This window comes from Camellia sinensis, chromosome 6 (genome assembly GCF_055761805.1).
Source record: "Camellia sinensis isolate YWXY chromosome 6, ASM5576180v1, whole genome shotgun sequence".
NCBI classification, from domain to species: domain Eukaryota; kingdom Viridiplantae; phylum Streptophyta; class Magnoliopsida; order Ericales; family Theaceae; genus Camellia; species Camellia sinensis.
Genome location: NC_138966.1, coordinates 194443584 through 194461307, shown reverse-complemented (window position 1 = coordinate 194461307; position 17724 = coordinate 194443584). Strand labels below are relative to the sequence as shown.

At 32.6% G+C, this 17724-nt stretch overlaps 1 protein-coding gene, 1 long non-coding RNA gene and 1 pseudogene across 2 annotated transcripts; all 3 read right to left on the bottom strand.

Moving 5' to 3' along the window:
- Positions 1-313: 313 nt before the first annotated feature.
- Positions 314-2676, bottom strand: LOC145789376 (transcription repressor OFP7-like). Its single transcript, XM_082876868.1, has 4 exons — positions 2608-2676; positions 2479-2493; positions 668-965; positions 314-618 (listed from the first exon to the last, which is right to left on the bottom strand). Exons 1-4 carry the CDS (start codon positions 2674-2676, stop codon positions 314-316), a joined length of 687 nt encoding a protein of 228 aa, XP_082732994.1.
- A 4460-nt stretch (positions 2677-7136) lies between these two features.
- LOC145788960 (uncharacterized) lies at positions 7137-7979 on the bottom strand. Its single transcript, XR_014333745.1, has 2 exons — positions 7504-7979; positions 7137-7415 (listed from the first exon to the last, which is right to left on the bottom strand). It is a non-coding gene; the product is annotated as an uncharacterized LOC145788960 (long non-coding RNA).
- Positions 7980-8142: 163 nt separating this feature from the next.
- Positions 8143-17579, bottom strand: LOC114319584 (sucrose nonfermenting 4-like protein; annotated as a pseudogene).
- Positions 17580-17724: the final 145 nt, after the last annotated feature.

Sequence of the window (17724 nt, the reverse complement as noted above, 5' to 3'; positions counted from 1 at the left end):
AACAATGCCTCACGGAGTACACAATTAAAGACGCGATTTTAATGAAGCAAATACACGTACAATTCAGAAAATATAATAATTTTTTTAAAAAATTGATCAGGTTTGAATGACTGCTAATTCAAATGTCAACAACATCCACAGTCAACAACATCCACATTAGTAAATGTCTGCTAATTCAATAATGTGAAAGAAAGATAACATTTCTTTTGGTCAGGTTTGAATAGAAAATAAATGACGGACAAAAGAAAGAGAAAAACAATGAAAAATCAAGATACAAAACTCAATTGAGCAAGTAAACAAAATACAACTAGTATTACAAAAAAATTGTCTTCCAAATGTCTGAAAAAGCGTCAACAATGACCCCGTAATGATGACGCGAATTGAGCGATAAGAAACACTCCAACAGTTGCTCAAAGTCTCTCTCCTCAAACAGCTGCTTCGCTAGTATCATCTGCATCATGGATGCCTTGAAATCTTCATATGGGTCCACCGATCCCTTCACCACCGCGAAGCTATCCTTCACTTTCCCCTCCGCCGAAAACGACGGTAGTAGCTTCTTTACCCTCTTCTTGCGATTTAGTGAAAACGCCGCTAGTGTCACGATCTCTTCTTCTTCATCTTCTCTCTCGTAGCCAGGGTGTCGTGTCGGCGTCGTTGTCAGAATCACCGGAGATGGAAGTGGTGATAGGGTGTCGTGTCGACGGAGGAGGAAGAGGGAAGAGTTCATCGTCGGAATCGCTGGAGATGGAGGAGTTGTAGTCGCGACGTGGCGTCTCGTCCCACTTGCATGGCGGTGATTCGGGGAGGTCGTCTTCGTGCGTGCGGAACCCACAGCCTAAGAAGGAGGAGACGTGGTGCTTGAAGGAGGAGCGGTGGGGTTTTTTGAAAGGGAGCGGGGTGGCCGACTGGCAGTCAGTGAAGAGAGGGCTTGGGGAGAGTTGGATAGGATTTTCTGGGATGTTGGACTGGTTTTTGAAGGGCAGAATTTGAAGGATGATGTGATACGGGTGATGAAAGACTTGAATGCCATTGAATTGTTTTGTCTCTCTCTCTTTCTCTTTGTTTGTTGTAGCTATATGATTTCAGTGTATGATTTCAGTGCAATACAATATGTATATATAGATATAGGGGGACGAAGGTGAATCAATGAAGATGAATCAATAAAAGGAAAATGAATATTATTAAATGAAACTAATTTTATAAGGCAATGGAGACCAATCAATAAAAGGAAAATATTATTATTAAAAGAAAATAATATTATAAGGCATATTAATATTATTATGTATTTTTATTTTGAAAAAAAAAAGAAAAAAAGTTTGAATCGGGATCAATTGTGCATACTGGAATAGTGGAATGTAATTTGTAAAACAAATTGAAGATTTTTAATATTTTACCAATATATATTCTTCAAAAAAAGTTTAAAAATTGAACCCATTTCTGAGTTTGCTTTGGGCCTCAAAAAATTCAGGCCGACCCTACCATATGGGCTTGGAATAGTGCCTCTTTCTCTTTGTTTGTTGTATCTGTATGATTTCAGTGTAACGATTAGCTATGCAATACAGTATGTATATATAGATACAGGGGGAACGAAGGTGAATCAATGAAGATGAAGGAAAATTTTATTATTAAAGGAAAATAATTTTATAAGGTAATTAAGACCAATCAATAGAAGGAAAATATTATTATTAAAAGAAAATAATATTATAAGGAATATTAATATTATTATGTATTTTTATTTTGAAAAAAAAAAGTTTGAATCGAGATCAATCGTGCATACTGAAATAGTGGAATGTAATTTGTAAAATAAATTGAAGATTTTGAATATTTTACCAATATATATTCTTTAAAAAAAGTTTAAAAGTTGAGCCTCATTTTTGAGTTTGCTTCGGGCCTCAAAAAATTTAGGTTGACCCTACCATATGGGCCTGGATCATTCTGGTCCATGAGGCTGTGAGTATAAACACAAGAAGTCAAACTACATTTGGTTGTTTAGTAGTGAGGACCTAAACAAGACAACTAACGGATGTTTGAAATATTAATCAACAATTAAATATCCTATTGAGACACATTTAAGAGAATGCTATGAAATTCCTTAGAAAACTGACACAATACAACAATCATTCAATGGAAATGAGGTAATGGACTCAACCAAAACACCATATTATGGAAAACATTGCAAAAAGTTTCTAGGTACAAATCCACTTTAACAAAGAACCAGAAGAATAGATTGAATTGCACAACTCAGGAATTTAATCATTAGGGTTTTGAATCATTTGCATCAAATAAATTCTAAAAAAAAAAAAAAAAAACTCCTTGAAAATTCATTGGAATAATGCCTGTTCTAATCAAAAGCGAAAGCAAATGCTCTGATAAACCTAATTTGTAAACCCTTCAATGTCTTTAGACAAGCAATTGGAATCGAATTTTATTTGAATCACTATTTCAGCTTCTTTTTAGGCGTTTCACTACAACATCTACAGTGTCCTTTGATGACTGCAATAGAAAAACATTAAAGACTAAGCAAAGATATAAGAGAGAGAGAAAGAGAGAGAGAGAGAGAGAGAGGTGAGACCTAGGTTTGAGTTTGGATCGGGAAGGAAAGGAAACAGAAGGAGGAAGAGAAGCGAATTTGCTACCACGAAGAGCCCTTCTTTCTTCATCTGTGAGTCCTTCCATGCCTCTCTCTCTCTCTCCACCATTGCCTCTGTTATGGCGCACCTACAAGAAGTTTGTGAAATAGTTCTTCCTAACAAGACAACGTCGTATTAACCTGCCTGCCTTTTACTCAAATAAGGTCTTGTTTGGGAACAGGCTATTAGTTAAAATATGAGATTAAAAAAGAGTTAATTATCTAAAAGTTTTATTTATAAATGTTATGACAACTCAGGTCTTATCTAAGATTTTTTGAAATAGTAAGTCCTATTTAGTAAACTAATAATATTATTAGTTATTTTCTAATTTTTAAAACTAAGAATATTATCAATTTTGTATAGTAATATTCCACATAATTGTTTTACTAACTGATAAAAAAATAGAGCATGAGATTTAACGTTTTTGTCTGTCTACTCATTAGTTTGATTCAACTATCTAATAAAATCGAAAATATTATCAGTTTTTTTCAGTTTTAAAACTGAGAACATTATCAATTTTCTCATTTTTTGAAGTTTTTTTTTTTTTTTTTTTTTTTTTTTTTTTTTTTTTATAGTTTTGCACATCAATGTTTTATCATCATGCTACTTTATAGACATAAAATTTGCAGTTTTGCACACAAAAAAAATTCAAAATTTTCAATTTTTCAAAAAAAAAAAAAAATAGTTTTTGTTTTCAGAAAACACTTTTCAGAAAAATTATATTTTTTTATTTTATTTTCCGTATTTTTTTTTGTTTTCAATGAATTTTTTTTAACATTTTAAGTAAATTTTTAAATTTTTAGACACCTAATATAAATACACTTAAAAAGTATAATATTTGTGAAAAAAATCTTTAAAAAATTCACTAAATATCAAAAATACAAAAAAAAAACGAAAATTCATTACATTTTCGTATTTTTGTTTATTTATTAATTTTAAAAATATTTTTTCACAAATATTTGACTATTTAGAAACATCTAAGTAAAGTGCATCTAGAAAAATAAAAGAATTACTTAAAATTTTAAAAATATTCACTAGAAACAAAAAAAAATACGAAAATAAAAAAACTCAATTTTTTCAAAAAACTGAAACCAGAAACACTTTTAATTTTTTTTTTTTTGCACATAATTTTTTTTGTTTTTTCAATTTTAAAGTTGATGTTTCAAAATTTTGAAAATTAAAATAAATATCAAATTATCATGTTCTTTTATAAATAATCATAAATGATAAACAATCATTGTTTGAAGGACAATTCTAACTATTAAAAATTTAATGGGACTTGAAGGTCTAAAATTTTGTAATTATGACTTAATGAAGTATAAGTTCATAAATTAAGACATGTATGTAAATGCTCCTGAAAAAAATTAGTATATTTAGAATGACTTTTTAAATTATTATTAAAAAAAAGTGTAAAAAGTAAAGAGAAAATCGAATTTTTGACTTTTTTATATAATTTATTAATTTTTAATTTTTAGCTAGGGTTCGTTTGTAAAGAACTATTTTAGCTTCACTCTTTGACTCTTGCCTAATTTAGCTAGGCTAAATTAGTTACGTTTGGGAAGAATTTTTTAACTTTTTTGTTTGTTTTAGAAAAAAAAGTGAAATGATTATGGTTTGAATGTAAAATTTTACCTTATTGACTTATTTAGTCTATTTTGTATTTTCGTACTTTTTTAGTCTCAACTAAAAGCCAATCCATTTGTCAAATGGGAGTTAAAATTTAAAGTTGCCAAATGAGGATAAATTTTAAAGTCACCAAATTTTAAATTTAGTTAAAATTTTGATAAAACTTAGATCTAATTTATTCATCAAATTTTTAATAATTATTTTTACTTAAATTTGAAAAAATTATTAACAGATGAAGGATTGAAAATTATTTTTTTTTTCATTGAATTTGTTAAATAAGGTTTTTAGATGGGTTAGGTATTTTTAAAAATATTTGATGAAAATTTTGATTTACACTCTTGGAAAAGTGAGCTATATATCAAATCGTGCTTTTAATTTAAATTGTTGAATAAATTTGATGGAAAATATATATGTATATATATAAAGAATTGGAGATGTTTCAAGAATAAAATAAAATAATTATCTTATTACATTCTCACATTTAATTTATTAAAAAATTATTAAATAAAATAATCATTATGGTCCAATTTTGTCAACTCACAACGAATTCCACGTGACATTGAAACTTTCCCGTTGAATTTTAATTTTGCCTCATAAAGTATTACATTTTCCCACAATTATGTTTTCTGGTCAACAACCAACTAAACCACATAGACACAATTTGAATATTTTAATTATCAAATTGAAGAAAAAAAATTAAAGGCTAAAATGGGATTTAATCAATACTTTTGATAATGCAAATGTAATTTAACAAACTCTTGGAACTCGATTTTCTTTATAAACTGCATATCCACCATGGTTGTGATCGAACATGCAACTTGGTCAAATTAAATTAAGATTATATTAATTTTTATAAAAAAAATTGGATAATAAAATGAGATATTGGAGAAAACAAAATTATATTTTATGAAATTATAAAATAATTGTGATAGATAAATTGCATTATTGACATAAATTAGATAAATGATTTAATAAAGATTTTATCCTCATTCAATCATTAGTTTTGTGATATTTAAAAATATATATTTAACTAGTTGTGTGATACAATAAAAGTACAAAATTCAACTAAGTTAATAATTTTTTTGAAAAGTTTATCTTGCTCTTATTCGTTACCAAAAAGTTTTTTGCCATTTTTTTCCCCCTATTTCTATAATGCTAATGTGGTGACATGAAAGTGAAAAATTAAAATACCTTATAATAATGTGTTTCTTTATTGTTCAAAATGATGAAATTCAAAATTTATTGTTAATCGAATTTCAATTAAATAATAGTTAATACAAACATAATAATGCTTAAATTTGGTTATTACAAGTCCAAAAAAAAAAGAAAAAAGAGAACGCAATTGTGAAAGGCGAGCGCACTTCTTTGTTTCTCGCTTGCAAATGTGATGAAACTGAAAACAGAGCCTGAAGTTTTTTCTCTCCCTCTATATATGAGAACTGATGGAGACTCCCAATTTTCCCCACCTCCACCACCCCACACACACATGGGGGTTGGTTATTGGAAGAAGAAAAAAAATAAAAAAAAATTTGCACCAATCAGACCCCTCTGGGGGTACTGGGGGTCACCCCCAGTGGGGGTCTGAAACATTACACCTCTATATATATACACAAATAGTACTTCACTTCACTCTCTACAAACACCTTTCACTTCTGCACTTGAAAGAGCTCTCCAAGCTTCATCACCATAATCTGGCTTGGTAATGCCCCTCTTACTCCACATTTACACACATTTCTTTGAAGATTTTCATCAACTTTTGTTTGCGATGAATGAATCAAAGTTTTCATCTCTCTTATGTTGCATTTTTAGTTCTTGCCTAGGATTTCAAGATCTACATATACATATATAGATATATGACTTTCTCTCTATATATATCGACACGCACGATAATTCATCCGGTATCTCTCGTTCTTTCTAATTTATGAGCGATTGATTTAGTGTTTCTGTTTATGTTTTTGTGTGATTGATTCTGTTTCAATGCTTTTCTGTGAAAATATATATACAATTTAATTGACAAATATGAAAGAACTAGACAAGTTATGAGATGTTTGGTAGTGATAAATTGACAAATTGATGAGATTTCAATTGACATAAGAGGCTAATGCTAATTTTAGCCTCCTCTTCTTCTCTCTTCCTCTCTATGCTAAAGTTGACATTTTGAATTTTGTGTTTATGTCTATCGTTTGTTTTTACCTAATAAACTTATTTAACTATCATCATTCTTCCAATCATGTGTATTATAGATATAAAAATAATGAAAGTTCAAAAAAATATTTTAGTTTTAAAAATATGGACAAGTTCATTTTCTGAATAAAGACATGGGCAAAAATAAAATATGTCCGGTATTTTTTTATTTCAAAGAGCATGGTATAATTATGCCAAATAAACTATCAAATTAGTTCATTTTTTTTTTGTGAAAAAAATAGTATAACTAACAATTTTTTTAAATTTAGAATTAAAAAATAGTATTGAGTGATTTGCTGAGTAAAGCATACCAAAAAAAAAAAAAAAGGTTAATTTTTTTTTGTTTGGTATTTTTTTTATTACAAAGGGCATGTTATAATTATGCCAAATAAACTACCAAATTAGTTCATTTTTTTTTTTTTGAAAAAAGTAGTATAACTAACAATTTTTTTTTAAATTTGGAATTAAAAAATAGTATTGAGTGATTTGCTGAGTAGAGCATACCAAAAAAAAAAAAAAAAAGGTTTAATTTTTTAAAATAAATGTGATCATTACAAATAAATGCTTTAGATCATCGAAGTAAACCCATCTGTTCCAACACCACCTCTCCAATCGGATGCTTAATTAGAGAGAATTAAATTCCCAAGGACAACAACATTTTCCGCACGTGATCATCACAAAAATATAACATGGGCATACATGAAATCACATCTCAAAATTATGAGCAAGCCAATAAAAAAGGCAACCGTGTGTTCTTCCTTATTTCAGTTGATCAATTAAATTAAAAGAATACAGGCCAGTTTGGTTATAAATTCATCATGTAAAGTATTATTCAGCAAGAAACAATAAAATATTTGCTCTGCAACACTAATCCTCATGAAACTCTCCCAATCATGAAGCACTGCACATATGTTTGAACTCCAAATCTGGATGGCCTCGGACAAGTTCATTAGTTAAAACCCTCAACCATCATAACTGCATAGTATATTAGTGAGGCTTAAACAATGCAGTTAGGAAAAAATTCAAGACATATTGAAAATGAAAGTAGATAAAGTTACAATACCGGCATTGCTAGAATGGTACTACTGAGGAATAAGGGGTTCAGTCAAGCTTCCATTGACAGTAATGGATTGGCACAATGGCACTTGAATGACACGGTTACATTATGTCCACTGAGGCCATTTAATTGAACCGGTTGACCCCTTCCTCAAATTTAATCGGGGAGCTGTCTGCAGAGTCGTGCCATACCATCTCCATCTGGTAGGCACCAAAAAGACCTTCAAATTTCTTACTGAAACTAAAAGTGAGAAATGTAGAGAAGATAAAGCTTTGAGTTGAAAATGAAGTTGGCAAAAGACAAAAAAATGAAACTTGAGAAACACTATCGTGTGAACTATTGAGATCTTTATGAACCAATAAAGAATCAAACTTAAAATGTTCATCCTATTCTATATTTCCTTGAAAATTAGTCTTCTCTATTTGGGAGATAAACGGTAACAGTTCATCATGATTGATCAAATTCAACCCTGTGCTCCACATACGTCAGTCGAACACATCAATTTTCCCAAAAGGAACACAAGAATCTCATTTATTGGTAGATGGGGTGGCCATGAGTAACTCCTAATCATATTTTTAATTTTATCAAAAATCCAACAGCTTTTATCATACATTCATATACTCCAGATTTTAGTCGCTCACAAAATTAGCACATTTCACATGGCATAAATAAGAGAGAATGAAAATAACCTGGATTTGCCAATCGCTCCATCACTTTATGCAGTGGATCAGATCGTAAACACGTGTGACATCTTTGACTGTTGGATCCATATGGAGAATATGGCTCTTGTCCCAGCTGCAATGCCTGGACATTTTCCAAAACAAAAACAAAGAGAAAATGAAAAGATTTTCAGCATTTCTTGCCAAATTTGTACTAACCCAAACTCTTTCAAAATCAATTCATGTAGTTTTTGCATGTACTCAAAAAAGTAGTTGATATCATAACACAATTCCTTAAACAAAGCCTATGATACATCATCACTTTTTTTTTTTTTTTTAGGTAAGTAATCAAGATACTTGACTTGGAAAGCGCATAACCTCAACAATAACAAATTGAAGCACTTACCTGATTAATAGTCATCTCTTCAAGATTAATATGAGTATAAATTTTGTCCTTTGCCAAAGCAGTAATATCACTGTCAAGAAGAAAACAGACATATCACTCTTGATGGTGGAATTGTAATTGAAATTTGACTCATAATGCAGAGTCCTATATTAGAACCAGAACTGACCTTCCAGAATATACATTTAATAATGAGTCATTGTCATCAACAATGGGTAACTTGAGTGGCAAAGACAAAAGGCGCAATAACATGAGGATGAAAGGACAATGGTGAAATATAAGTAAAGCATTCTCACTAATCTTATCACCCAATCCAATCCCCATTATCCCTTTTGTCCATAATTTTGTTGAACCAAAATTATATGAAGGAACAAAAATTTAAGCACAAAAGATAAAAACTAACACATCATTCCATTCCCAACCAAAGTTATAGTGAAAGTAAAATAGCCAATAAAATATATATATATATATATAAACCAATTGCTTGAATTTTTTTGTAGTTTAAATTACCCAAATTACTTGAAGAGTAGAACAAACATCTATTATCTATATCATAAAAAACTAGTTAAATTTGGCACAGATCACAATGCAATTACAAACTCTATACTTAAATTTGACCAAAGCTATGTATTAACAAAAAACATGGTTTCAGAATCACCAATGCATCCCTAGGCATTCCCATAGCAAGGGACTAGTCACAATAACATCCAAATTTATTTGTCCATTAAGAATCACCAATCCGAAGTTCATACCTCAAGTAGGAGTATGGGACCTCAAACAGTTTAACCCAACAAACAGACAAACAAACCATGAAGAAACACTTCTCTTATGCACATTAAGATCTGCTGATCAAATGAAGCACAACCCTTCAACTTACCAAGCAAAACTAATTATGAGAAGTTGACAGAAATGATTGGGGCTCAAGGTCGGCAAGTTTACCCCTCCCAGAAATAATAACCTGATATTCTCTTACCTTGAACTAACAAACTCAACGCTAAACCAAGAGAAGAACGTGGTCTCAACATTGCCAATGGCCGTCGATTTGTTTCCCCAATTCCCGGAACCCAGGTACCTAAAGGAATTGCACATATTGGTAGTTGGAGCATGGTAATGTCCCCAGAAGAATGTTTAAAGTACCTGAAAATGCCTGAAAATTAGCAAGACATTGGTTAGTAAGAAAACACCAATTCTTGTTCAGGAAACTAAATAAAACCTTACATTTTAGTATTCCAGAAAGTGAGGCAAGCTGTAATAGCTGCGGAATCGAGGCATCGCCTGAAGATGAATGGATAACAGGAACTGTTGCCACATTATTTTGCAAAATCTTGAGAGCAACATCTTTCAAATTCTCATCTGGCCCAGCCTGCTAAACCAACATAAAAGTCAGCAGACAAAACCTACTCATGCTGGATATTAAAATGAAGAAAATCCCTATTTCAGAGGTGGAATTCCAAAAACAGATTAAATAATTTATGTGTCACTTGCTTCCTCAAGACTGACATGGGAGGCAATAATAAAAAATTATATGAATTCAATTAATTTAACAAAGCATATAGCCCTCAATAAAGAGGGATGGCGAAAAGGGGGCTCAAAGACCCCCTTAGTGTTTTGGTTTTCCTATCCTCTTGATATGTTAGAAGCATTTTTATTTTGATCAAACCCCTCAGGTTGTGAGGGTCTTGTGTTCTCTTTGGAGATCAGGTTGTGAGGGTCTTGTGTTCTCTTTGGAGATTAGGTCTTGTTAGGTTGCCTTAGTGGCATATGTTATCCTTGAAATAAAACACTAAGAAAAAACCTATGCTTGAGTAAACCTACAGGGGTTAATAGTGGCACATGTAGGGGCCAAATTGTTCAGTTTGAAAAATAGGGACCAAAGTAAAATATGGGTAAAACTACAGGGGTTAAAGGTGTAATTTATCCATAAATCAAATGGAACTACACACGTATCATTGATTGCAGGAGAAATATGACCCAATATTGATAGCAGCTTAGTAAAGAATTCCATCTAGTAAGACTTTTTTTTAGTCAAAAGAAGCTGGAATTAAGATGTTGTAAAGGAAGACACAAGAAAGGGCCAAAAGGTAGTTACGAAAGGGGTGTTCATCTTTGCTCATTGCAAAGATGTCAATGGCAAAGCCAGCATCCCAAAATTTTTGTCCTTTATATCAAGACTAAATAACTAATAACTAAAGTAGCCAACCCTGGTGATTCATTTACATGCCACAAGTAAAAACTCAGGTTCTTGTGTTCTCTCCGTGTCTTCCTTATATTCTCTTTGGAATTCTTTCCTTGGGCCAGATCTCAACATCAGCAAGTTCATCTGGAGCAATATCTTACCTCCCAAAGTACATTTCTTCGGATGGTTAGCATGGAAAAACAGAGTTAAAACAGCAGTGTTTCTGCTCGATATTGGTGTCCTAGGCAGCAATGTTTCTCCTTTATGTCCTCTCTGCAAATTGGCTCCTGAAACTGTTTCCCATGTTTTGCTTCATTGTCACTTCTCTTGGACCATTTGGTCATCTGTGTTATATGAATGGGGGCTCTGTTCGTGTATCCCACAATCTGTAGCAGCTCTGTTCAATTGGTGGATGGGGGATAAATTCAAGCACCCACTCAGGAAATTTTGGGGAGCGATCCCACTGGTAGTCCTCTGGTCCCTTTGGAGGCTTAGGAATGAGTGTGTTTTTAGAGATGCTCATCCTAATTCTGCAGAATTGTGGGAACTTATTAAGATCAGATTAGCTCTTTGGCTTAAAAGTTCTATTAAGGATTTCCCCTTCACATTCGAGGACGTGGTTCTCAATTGGAGACAAACCAGGCTATGCTATTAAGTTTAAAAGAATTCTATCTGTGTGTTGTTGAGCATCAGTTGCAGCATTCTTGGTACCTTTGTGTCTTCATTTGCTGATGTTATCTCACGGGTGGTTCTGCTGTTTCTGCTATTGTTCTGTTACTGATCTGATCTGTCAGTGATCTGCAATCTGCAATTTGTTGTTAGCCCATACTGTTGGTGATCTGTTGTTCTGCTTCTGAACTGGTTTTCTGGCTGGTGGTGTTCTGCTGGCTGCTGCTGCTGATTATGTGGTTAATTTAAACACTCCAACCATCTTTGGAGTTGTTCATAGGTGATTTTGGTTATGAGAACCTTGCGGAGCAAAATGTTTGTTTTGTTCTGCTGAATTGGTTGAGGCTGCTGAATTTGTTGAGCTAATCTGATCTGTTGGGCTGGTTCGGGTTTTATCTGCTGAATTGGTTGTTTGCTTCTGTTATTTTGTTTTCTCTTCTTGTTGGTTTCTCACCAACCGGAGCTTTGAGCTTGTCCTAGCTCTGAGCTCCTCTTCATTGATGTAACCTATTACTTTGTTTGTTTCCATCAATGAAGATTTATTTTGCCAGTAAAAAAAAAAACTCACATGGACAAGTTGTCATGGAAATAATCTCCCATTCCCATCAATTTGTCTGCTCAGGTATGATTTTGTATCTTTCCAAGCAGATATAGTGTGTGTCTCAAGCTCTTCCTCCATCAGATTGGAACCATGGCTACCGAGCTGCAGAATAGGTCAGAAACATTTGTTGAAATAATCTTACACTAGTTCACATCTGACTTAACGCAAAAATATAGTATGATGTTAGTAACTAGAAAACCTATATACCTTGTCTACAGCCCCTAAATTTAGAAGCTTTCAAACTTAAAGATCATGACCAGATAAGCCTACTTAGAAGCTCAAAGATTTGTACCAATGACAACACAAACACACTGCACACAAAACAAACAAATTTACTTTAAACCCCCAAACATACCTCTCTTACAATCATGATAAAATCCAAAGCACTAAGAACTCCAACAAACTTTCCATTGCAGAAGTCCCAAAGAGGAGCCATAGGAATTCCCTGGAAATAACTAGTCTCAGAAAGGTACATATAAATGCTAGTTATTAAAAAAATAAATTAAATGCCTGAAAACATTGTAAAGAATTGACACATAAAAATGTGATCTGAAAGCATAGATGAACTTCTAATAAAATGTGACTTCAGGGAATTTGCAAATAACTACTGAAATAATCTAGTATATTGCACAACCCCACAGAATAAAACGATATTACTCATTTCTCCAACCAAATTTGGAATCCACTGGATTACATGCCAAATATTAGATAATTACACTCCATGATTTGCCAGAAAATCATATTTTATATAGTAACTTCATTGCAAACTATTTGCTTGTACACTCAATAAACTAACACTATACAGTCATTAGCACATCTTTCTAAGGTAAATAACACTCCAGCAATATCCAATAAATTTTAACATCGGAGAGAGAGAGAGAGAGAGGGAGAGATACTTGTTCATGCAGAATATGAAATGCTTGTTTTATAGGTAATCAACATCTAAGGCAATGACCTGCGAGCCACATGCATCTATATGAGAAACATGAAACATAGTTGCAGCAATCAAATCTATTTGATCTTCCAAGAGTAGATAAAAATAAATAAAGTCAAGGGAAAATTATTCAAACCTTGCCTGACTCAGGAAGCAGCTCATAAGCCATGTGAGTAGATAGAAATATAGTAATGTGGTGGCAGGAAACCTCTAAATCAGCTTCTGATACCCTTGGCAAGGCTTCATGCAATGGACCACCTGAAACTCTAACCTGCAATTATATACAAGTTGATAAATTAAAAGTCATAGAAAAGATCATCTAGCAATACTTCAAAGTCCACCTTTATCAATGTTCTCACTGATATAAGATGTGAATATGCAATACATAACACTTAAAGACAGATGTGAGCCAAAAAAAGATTTCTTGATTTTTTTTTAAAAAAAAAATCTTTTAAGACTCATTAATCACATTCCAAACTAGGGAAACCTCCATTGGCTTTAGACACTTCCTTTTTGCATTTTCTAAAATAGGGAATAAAATTTCTTTTTATTTCAAATTATTGAAAGAAATTCCAAAATTCAAATGGGGTTATACTTTTCACAGTTTTGAGTCCATCATATTGTTTCTGATTCAGGCGATTTTAGGAACGATCACATTGATTTGATTAGACAAAAAGGTGAAACCTGAATTAAACCAGTTATGCCGACTGTATTAGCAAGAGAATAGTAGGCAGGAAAAATCTGAGGGGTAACAACGGCAGACAAGCCCAAAACTATAGCAACAGTATGCATAGAGATAACCAAAGAATTTCTGACTTCAGCGATAACAACATTAGGTAACATCCTATACTATACACGTAGAAATCCACCAGTATCTGACTTTTACCACCAAAATACACAAAAGTTTGTAATAGCAAGAGTTCCTAATGGGTATCATGATTAGTCAAGTACAAATGTATACAGGATGGAAAAATGCTCAGCATGCTTTTGTTTGAAAATAGAATTTACATAGGAGCAAATGACAAGAGATATTAGGTTCCAGGCAACTAGCTGTAAAAAAAAAACAGTTCATTATATCAGTCTCATACCAAATGCTGAAAAGCCTCGTTATCCACATCCATGTTAGAACCAGAATGCATTTGTGGATTTAGGATTCCAGGAACATAATCAGATTCCCTGGCTAAGAAAACAGTGTTCACTGTCCCATAGTTCCCATTCTCAAATGGCTAGTGCTCATCATGTCGGCACTCGCCATCAACAACAATCTTGTACTGTATGTAACAGAATCAAACAAACAAACACATTCTATGTTCCTGAATTAAGTGGCAAGTATTTGCAGAGCTTAAATAATTCAGACAGTTCCCAAGCATATTTCAGCTGCAGTAATGAATTAAAAATTTATTGCGAACCATCATGCTTACTTGGACCACGTATCATTTAGTTCTTTTCAAGTTTTCACTGCCCCACAAATAGCATCATTCTACTTCAGGGTAGTTCTTGATTATCTACAATCTCTTCATTGCTCTTTCTAATATGTATTGCAAAAGCTCTTCATTTATAAGCCCATATATCGCTTAACTACCAAAATTTAATTTCATAATAAATTTTAAAAAAAAGAAGTAAAGTTTACTTTAAAACTACACTTTGCGTAACTTTAGGCTGCCTACTTTGTTGAATTGCCCCGGTGTCAGTGGTGGGGGTTTAATTTATTAACGCTGTGTTTGGTTGGAGGATTTGGGAAGAGAAAAAGAAAAGGAAAAGGAAAATGTAAGTGAAATGTGAATAAAATGCACCTATATTTCACCACATTTCACACACCCTTTCCATTTCCTTTTCCAAATCCCTTCCCAAGTCCCCCAACCAAACATAAGTGCCAACTTGGGCATCATGTACCTTCCTTCTTGCATTTAAAATGGTCAAATAGAAGATTTGACTAATTTAGAATGCAGTTTCATTAAATACTCTTGACTTTCTACAAACATTTGTAAGCATTTATTTATGTGTGTATATACATATGTATATGTATTCTGGCTCTGAAAATTCTTTGAACTAGTTACTCTAAAAATCACCATCACTCTCGTTCTGCACTCCAATTAGTCAAAGTACAACCATACTTGTTACCTGTATACAAAGCATTGATGCTTGCATGAGATTACATAAAGCAAAGCAAACTTAGCCATATAAATTAAACTTGATATTAAAACTTGAACCAATAACTCTATAATTCATTTTTCATGACAAGTGGACCAAAATTAACTCCTTGAAATAACAAAAGTGAGCAAAATTTGCACTCAGAAGTGTTGGAAGTTAGCCCCCCAATGTTAAATATCATAAAAATTATTGCACTCATACCAGATTTTTGCTACTAAGCTACATTAATGAAACCCACAATTGGGGTGAATATTGCATATTGGGACATTTTATTTTAAGAGAAGTTGTGCTACATATGCTTCTTTTTTCTTTTTCTTTTTTCTTTTTTCTTTTTTTTCTCTCTACCAAAAACCATTAGAGTTCTATTACATTATGTTTGAGCCACATTTACCATAAAAAACTAATACCCTCAATGCACTACCTTAAACATGATACAACTCTTATCCAAAACTGTTAATTTAGCGATTTGAACATTTTTTTTCCTGTTTATTTCCTTAATGTTTCCTTTGTGAAGCCAAGTAACATGGTATGAGGAGTTATTTTTCTGAAGTGAACCCCACAATTTATTGCATAGGCCTCAGTTTTGGCTTCATTCACCCTTTGCCAAAGACCAAGCAGGACCATGCTATTTTGTTTATTGTCAGGAACAAACTTCTCATGGAGTACACACATCCTGGGGTTTTTCAGAAGTCAGGTTATTTTATTTTTACATCTTGAATATATCTTTACTGCAGTATTGGTGCAGCATTCACCGTAGCCTATACACGGGTTGCTTAGGCTGGTTAATTCAGAATGTTTCACGATGCGAGTTCATGAATGCATCATGGGTGCCAATGACAGCATGATGCAAAGAATCCCGCAAAATGTTTACTAATTTTTTATGCCATAAAAGAAAATAAGAGTCAACTGAAAGTGCACCCTAAAGTCCCTATTAATAACCATTAGCTTCATAAACCAATAGGGTCAATATGGTGAACTCCTCACAAAAACCTAATGCATTATGCAAAATGAGCATACGAAGAAATAGAAGTCTACTGAGTTGAATTGTGCTTAGCAAATAAAAAAGCCCACTGATAAAGACTTTCCATGCTTAGAGTTAATGACATCTTTTAACATTGGTCAACATATAATTCCAAAACCTTCTAATCCAACTTCTTTCTTATTTTAATAATGTTCTTTTTTCCTTCACTAATGCGCCAATTACAGCTCTTAGCAAATGTGCTAAATTCAACTTAACAAAATGAAAAAAAACTACACGAGGGTTCAAAAATATTGTTATTACAGATCATCACGGTAAGCTTTTTGTGGAAATAGGAGGAAATCAAATTTAATATTGGGGTGTTTAACGCATTCATTAATATTCCATTCATTATGACAACACGTCCAAGTGAAGATCCCAAATTAACTCCTCTGAATCTAAACCTTCGCTGATTTTCTACATCAATTTAAAAATAAAATCACAAAATAGTAAATAAATCATTTAAAATAAATGATCACATGACAGCTAGGACAGAATCAGTTCATCTTCCAAGCTCAACAACATTATGTTCTCGTGTGCAAAGAAGACACATCTTCTAAGCCGAGAAGAAATTTCTATACTTTGTGTTCAATTAAATTAAGATAGAGAAATCATATCTGAACAATTAACAACAATACACTTGCTTCTTTGTTCCATAAGCATTCAAAATAATACAACTGAATTACCTCCCTTGTAATAAGTATTATTTGCAAGAAAACAAGATGGTGCATGGAGAAATACCAAAATGGGAAGAAGTGTTTACAATCGCGGCCTATGACAGCAAGAACTTAGGGGATGAAACAAATTTTAACAAAAAATATAGCACCATTTTCACATCCAACCACATCAAAAGGCAACATACCCCAAAGGGTTGCTAGAATTTACCACCAAGCACGTACATAAGTTTCACTATGCCCATAAAAAAACGTAAATGTTTTGTTTGTTCATGGAACCCATTTACCATATATGAACTTATCCACCATTAACGACACATAATTGACAAATTTGCATGAAAAAAATAAAAATAAATATGATTTAACAGGAAATTATTTGACAATAGTGATCAAGGTATTATTGAATTAAACTCGGCTCGAGTGGAATCATCAAAACCTCCTGAAGTTATAAACCAACTTGATGGTAACTTGGCTGCAAATAGTCTGAAATACAGTGAGACACCCTTCAACAGGAGTCATTGGATAATGGGCAGACCACCTTTACCAGAAAAAAAGTTTACTTCTCATCAATTAAAATTAAACAAATAACAATCAATTGAACTAAGAATTACAACAAAGTAATGAACAATACAGTGCAGCTAACAAATAAAACATCAAAATCACACATGAGCATTTGAGTCTCACCCTGTAAAAGAGCTATAGAGAAAAACACTTCCTCCCCGATAAGGCCACACAAACCGCGTCGGGATTAGCGCCGTGCCTGCAGCGGTTTCACCGGTTTCCTTTGCATAATCCATGCCCGAATAGAGCATTTACTCCCAAAATAATTGGTAACCCTCCAAGCAACAAACAAATTTCCTATTAACCCTAAAAGGATAAATAAAAATCAAAATAATTATTTTACAACCCAGTACACCATTGAAGCACATTCAATTCCCATAA

Bases quoted from the DNA above. Each gene is read 5' to 3' on its own strand.
- LOC145789376 (XM_082876868.1), bottom strand. From the start codon at position 2,676: ATGGAAGGACTCACAGATGAAGAAAGAAGGGCTCTTCGTGGTAGCAAA. The intron at 619-667 runs GTGATTCTGACA...ACGAGAGAGAAG, and splicing joins TATCACCACTTCCATCTCCG to ATGAAGAAGAAGAGATCGTG.